Genomic DNA, 5835 nt, shown 5'->3' with positions numbered 1-5835 from the left:
CTTTGATTTGTTTGTGATGACTAATGGCCACCGTACGCAATGGTATAAAGTTGGAGCGCATGCAAGTGCTCACATGATTCGTCATTTAATGTTTGATGTATCATCTTCATCATAATCAGTTCTATAGTCCAGAAAAATATTTTTATAACTTCATCTTTTATAAATCTCAATGACTATATATATATATATATATATATATATATATATATATGTACCTTTTCTTTCGCAAAATGGTAAAAGAATATGATTTAGACCCTAAACAAGTAATCAATTTTGTCTTGACAATCAAAAACTGAAATTACCTAATATGTTTTTATAGGGTTCGACGTAGTTAGAGACTGTATCGACTGAAATTACCTAATGATAAGAGCAAAAGAGAAAGTTTTATTAGCTCCGAATCAACATACAGACAATCAAAAACTAATTTAACACAAATCAATCCAGTTTTGTCACTTGTAAGAAAAAAACATCAATATGTTTCAAACCAATCCCAATGAACCAAACAAATATCGGTAATTGAAACTTGAGGGAAAACACAACTGAATCAAAATATCTTTCTAGCCAAGCCATGTAATGACGTAGAAATAAGGAAAGAAATCAAACCAAGCAGAGCATCACTGATTAAGGCGACAGAGATCATGCAGATAGGTGGAACTGCAACACTGCGTAAATGGTCTGCACCACCGTGAGGACCAACAAGACGATGGCAGCCATGAGTGAGAGGGTGGTCCATGGGCTCTTGAAGTATGTGCGGCAGAGGTTGGCTCGATGCCTTCTGCATTTCTTCTGGCTATACGTAATGACATTGTTTTGGACCTTGCTGAGGTTGCTGTTGGGGACGAATACCACGTCCTTGGCCAGGCGGTTGAACAGCTCGGCGGCTTCCGTGTCGCTTCCCAATGCGTTCCGGATGATCCGCTTGTGGTGCAACAGTTTGATGTCCTTGGCGGAGTCGATGATGCTGTCCATGAACACGACGTAGGAAGTGACCTCGTTGCCGGTGCCGATATTGAGGCGCTCGAAGGCCATGAGGTTGAGAAACATGTACTCCGTGCTGTCGTCGACTGTAAGCTTCGGCAGGCTGAGGACACCGTGCTTGAACTGGATGTCAAGGAGGCTGTCGGATTTGCTCTTCCTGAAGCGGATGCCGGCCTCGCGCAGCTCAGACGCCGACCGGATGATCGAGACTTTTGGACTGTTTTTCTGGCCACGACTAGTGGCCGCCGACGATTGCTTGCCCAACCGGCTAAGTCGGAGCATGTCAAGGAGGTGGCGGCGTTCTCCTTCCACCGTCAACGTCTTGTCCCAGAATGTCAGCACCAGTTCGTTCACGTACTCCTGGTGTGCAGATTAGTGAGACAAGAATTAAGTGGAAATTATGGACACAGACAGAGCATAAAAGTTAGTGTTACCACGCAATCACCACGACCCTCAACAAAAACCAGTTTGTACAAAACAAGCAGGGGCAACTGGTTCTCGAACATCATCATATCTCGCTTTATGCAGGGCACGGTGTACAGATTCCCGTGGTCGCTAAAGATGGGTTCATCCATTTCGTAGCCACCGTCATCGGGCTTCTTGGTCGCGACACGAATTATCTCGAGCATGAAGCACCCGTCAAGGATCATCAGATGCAGGAACCTCTCGTCCCCCGCCCACTTCCCGTCGAGGCTCTGATAAGCGCCCCGTAGCTGCTGCACGACCTCCGCCATTGCGGTCCTGACGTCTTGGAGAGACTTATTGGCTCTCTTGAGGAAGTGGGTGAGGGCCCGATCCTTGTGCTCCTCCATCGGCATGACGTTGGGGTCACCATGGTGGTATGGCCCAAAGGAGACGATCTGTGGCTTGTAGGCATGGCAGTTCAACCTTCTGATGTAAGCAGGAACTCTGTATATGGATGGCTTCGGGCTTTGCTGCTTCTCGGCTGAATTACCCGTGTTCTCGGTTTGGTCATCGATCTCCAGCGCCCAGCTTCTCTCTTCGGTGGCCATGGGCTGGTCTCTAATCTTCACCGCCCAGTTGCTCTCTCTTGTGGCCATGGAAGTGGGTGTGGTGTTCGGTAGTCCAAGCAGCTTAAGAACGGCATCACTTGGTTGTGCTTTATAAGCATGCAACGTGGAACATTTCCACGTCATTACCTGTTTAATTGGAGCATTGGGACCAATTAGTGATCCGAGGATGCATAACAGATGAATATATCTGAAGGAGTTATTATGCATATTTCCGCGAAACTACACTACCCAATAAAGCATGAAGCCAACTCGAACGTGTTAGGAGAGAGTTGAGTGTTCCTTTGAGATTGAAGGATGCTGTGGTACCAACTTGTAATGCACACAAAATGGCACTCCTTTAAGATTCTTCCTTTGGATCACCTCACCTATTCCTCTCTCGTGCGTAATGCACACAAAGTGGCGCCAACTTCTACAAGACAATCGTTTGGTGTGGGTGTGTAAAAGCCACAAGCTATCATGGAATGATAACATTTAGTAGGACAAGGCAACAATAAAAGCATTAAAGCCGGTGATAGATCCGTCATGAACGCAGCAAAGTACTTCCCCAAAGTCTCTAAACAAATTCAAGAGAACACTTTGCCAGCTAAAAAATAAACTCACTTCTTTATACCCACTCATTTGCATCGATTTCTAATGCATCACCGACTGGATATTTAGGAACCAAGTCATAGATACTCCATTCATGTCATGTTTGTTTCTCATGATATACCAATATCTTCAAAATTGATTCGTTCAACAAGATGAACAGCCTAGAAGAGAGATAAAGAACTTAAAGAGAAATCCTCCCTCGTATAAATAGATAAGGGATATATTAATGCATTCAAGCTTCTTTACTTTTTCAATAAAGCTTCTTCAATAATTCTTCTTATCTTTTATTATTTCCAACATGGTATCCAATGAGAAAAACGAAGCTTCGCCCTTGCCTCTGGCCAGCGACCAACGCCACTGCAGCTACATTCTTAAGAGGCTCTGTGGTCAATCCTCATCTTCGTCACCATGGTAGTCTTCACTGATCTGCCAACAGTCGACGGACTTGAGGAGAACGAAGGGAACGCTTGTGCCCTCAACAATCTACACGCTAGGACTCAACGGTCCGGTGCGCTCTCCTTTGTGTATACGTACAGCCGTGCCACGCACAGCACCGCGTGGATCGCCACTACGTGCACGAACTCAAGCCACCGCAATCACCCACCTCTCACCTCCTTGATACTACTGTAGCATCATTGTAATATCGTTGTAGCTTTCTCCTCTACTGTAGCTTCCTCTTTTGTTGCAGCTTCTTCCTCTACTACAGCATTGCTATAGCTTTCTCTATTACTGTAGCTTTCTCCTCTAGTGCAACAGCCATTGCCGTCGCAGCCACAACAATAGTAATAGCAATAGCAACCGCAGCAGCAGCGACGATCTGCTCTTGCCCTACTCACGAAGCCTCTCGCTTTGCATCGATCCAAGATTGATATCCTTGACACGAGCACCATCTTGCAGGGGCATGATAACAAATAAGATTTTTCCTAACTATATGAGGAAATCTCTCTACTCTGTTGAGGGAAATCCTCTATTATGTTAAGGGAAATCCTCTATCATAATCTGTATAAATAAAAGAGGGACATGTTAATGCATTCAAGTTTCTTCACTTTTTCAATAAAGCTTCTTCAATAAAGCTTCTTCAATAATTCTTCTTATCTTCTATTATTTCCAACACCAAGATCCGAAAATATAATAAACACCAAGGAGATTAGACATTAAGTGGAGGATGTATGAAACAATTGCATGGAAGAAGGGTGTTGGAAGTTAGTAACACTGTGGACAATGGCTTGCGCATCAATTTGAAGGAGCAAATTCTTCCGACTCTCGGATTCTACATGTCTAACAGCTTTTAAAATGATCATCACTTTCGCCTTAGGAGCATTAGGAGCCTATAGAGTGTATTAGATACCTATAGGTAAGTAAAGATCCATTATACTTCAAAGTATAGTTACTACACAGGTCCCTAGTTGGGAAGACTCGAGGAATCATGCTGTTAAGCCCCTCATGCCAGGGATATGGGCTGAGAGTTTCATTCAGAAAGGTTAAAAGCCCTTTAAACTATCGTAGAGGGACTGACATAATGGTTGCTAAATTTGTCGTTATTCCTTTTGAGCTAAAGAGTATAAAAGAGTATAAAAGAAAACTTAAAATTCAGCTAGAAACAGGTTTGGCATACCCTTTCCCTTCTTGTAGCGACAAGCTCAATGACCAAGTATTAAAGTATTTGAATCTAAGGCCTATTCGAGTTTGAAAAAGCTTTTAAAAAAAAGAAAAGAGGAACAATTAAGGAAGATTGATAATATTTTCATTAGTTATCATTAGAAAGCCAAATAACATGAATCTTCAAAATCCTATCAATTAAGATAGGATGAAAAAATAATTCAAGCTTCAAAAGGCTCCAACAATTAGAGACCATCAAATCTAAAATATGGTAGAAAGAAATCATAACCCCCGAGTTAATCATAGTTGGCCAAAAACTGATGAAAATATTATCACATATTAGTAGTTTTTCCATCCTTAACTAGTCTCGTAAATTCAAGTCTCATATCCTTAGGAAACTTATCGATGTTTCTCCTAGATCTGGACAAGATGAAAAAATTTGACACTAACCAACGATGGAGGTCTCCATGCTTAGCTTTAAGGATCAGACCCAAAACAAATCAGCATTGTTTAGGAGTGATAGAATATGCTTGGCGTAGATGGATTTTTAATAGTGAGTAGATCTCTTAACCCAAGCCCACCATAGTCCTTAGGCTTAGTGATAATATCTCATCTTATGAGTTTCGATGTGAAAGAATCAAAACTTTAGAAGAAATTTTTAGTTATTTTGGTGATGTTTGAGGATCGAGTTTGAAATACAATGGTTGAAGAGAAAATGGGTGGGAGAGTTGATCACTAGATAGTTAAAACCATTTTCCTTACTTGTGATAAAAGGCCTTTATATTAGTCTTGAACTTTTGACTAAACTTTGTCAATAAGAATGTTTTAATGGCTGAGGAGAAGACGATCTAAAGATATGAATGAACCTAGATATTTAACAGGTCAAAACCCTTCTTTAATTCTAATATTTGATTTATGAAGGTTAACTTTGAGATTAATAAGTTACTAAAAAAAGTCAAAAACCTTTAAGATCTTTTGAACATGATTTGTTATTGGCATAAGCTAAAAGAAGATCATCATCAAACATCAAATGGGTTAATTTGATCCCTTTGAGATTAAAAGGAGTAATATGTTTCCTTTCAACCTAGGTAGAGATTAGGGATGAGAGGATTTGTTGAGGAATGATGAAAAGTTAAGGAGATATGGGATCTCCTTACCTTATTCCTCTAGTGGCCTAGGAGGAGCTATTTATAAGATAGAAAGAAGGCAAAGAAATGGAAGTAGCAACCCACTTGGTAAAAATAGGAGAAATGTTCATCGGTGAGAGGAATTTAAGGATAGCAATTCAAGAAAATAAGTTAAATACTTTTTCTAAACCTAGCTTGAGAATGATGATAAGGGACTTGCCCTTAGATTTAGATATATTAAGAACCAACTCGTTAGCTGTAAGAATATTATCGTGGATGGGTCTACCTTATATAAAAGTGAATTATTTAGGACTAATCAAATCATAGAGGATAGGTTTAATGCAACTAGCAAAGACTTTAGAAAGAAATTTATAAATAACATTACATAGAGTAATCAAATAAAAGTCTTTGATTAGGGAAGGATTGACCTTCTTCGAAATAAAGATAAGCCGAGTTCTTCCCTAGTAAGAGGAAAGATGATCGTAGGAATGAAGGAAGAGAAAGACTAA

General features: G+C 40.7%; 1 protein-coding gene across 1 annotated transcript; it reads right to left on the bottom strand.

Annotated features, from left to right (window-relative positions):
• Positions 1-494: 494 nt before the first annotated feature.
• LOC108951144 (UPF0481 protein At3g47200-like) lies at positions 495-2053 on the bottom strand. Its single transcript, XM_065088638.1, has 2 exons — positions 1413-2053; positions 495-1338 (listed from the first exon to the last, which is right to left on the bottom strand). The coding sequence occupies exons 1-2, from the start codon at positions 2037-2039 to the stop codon at positions 637-639; spliced, it is 1329 nt and encodes a 442-aa protein (XP_064944710.1). The 5' UTR covers positions 2040-2053; the 3' UTR covers positions 495-636.
• Positions 2054-5835: the final 3782 nt, after the last annotated feature.

This window comes from Musa acuminata, chromosome BXJ1-11, assembly GCF_036884655.1.
Source record: "Musa acuminata AAA Group cultivar baxijiao chromosome BXJ1-11, Cavendish_Baxijiao_AAA, whole genome shotgun sequence".
In the NCBI taxonomy this organism is placed as follows: domain Eukaryota; kingdom Viridiplantae; phylum Streptophyta; class Magnoliopsida; order Zingiberales; family Musaceae; genus Musa; species Musa acuminata.
Note: the sequence above shows the minus strand (reverse complement) of the source record. Positions and strands in the feature narration are given on the sequence as shown.

What these genes read in the sequence shown, in the direction of transcription:
- LOC108951144 (XM_065088638.1), bottom strand. Translation starts at nt 2,039, where the DNA reads ATGGCCACAAGAGAGAGCAACTGGGCGGTGAAGATTAGAGACCAGCCC. An exon ending in AGGGTCGTGGTGATTGCGTG is followed by an intron (nt 1,339 to 1,412) that starts GTAACACTAACT and finishes TCTGCACACCAG; the next exon opens with GAGTACGTGAACGAACTGGT.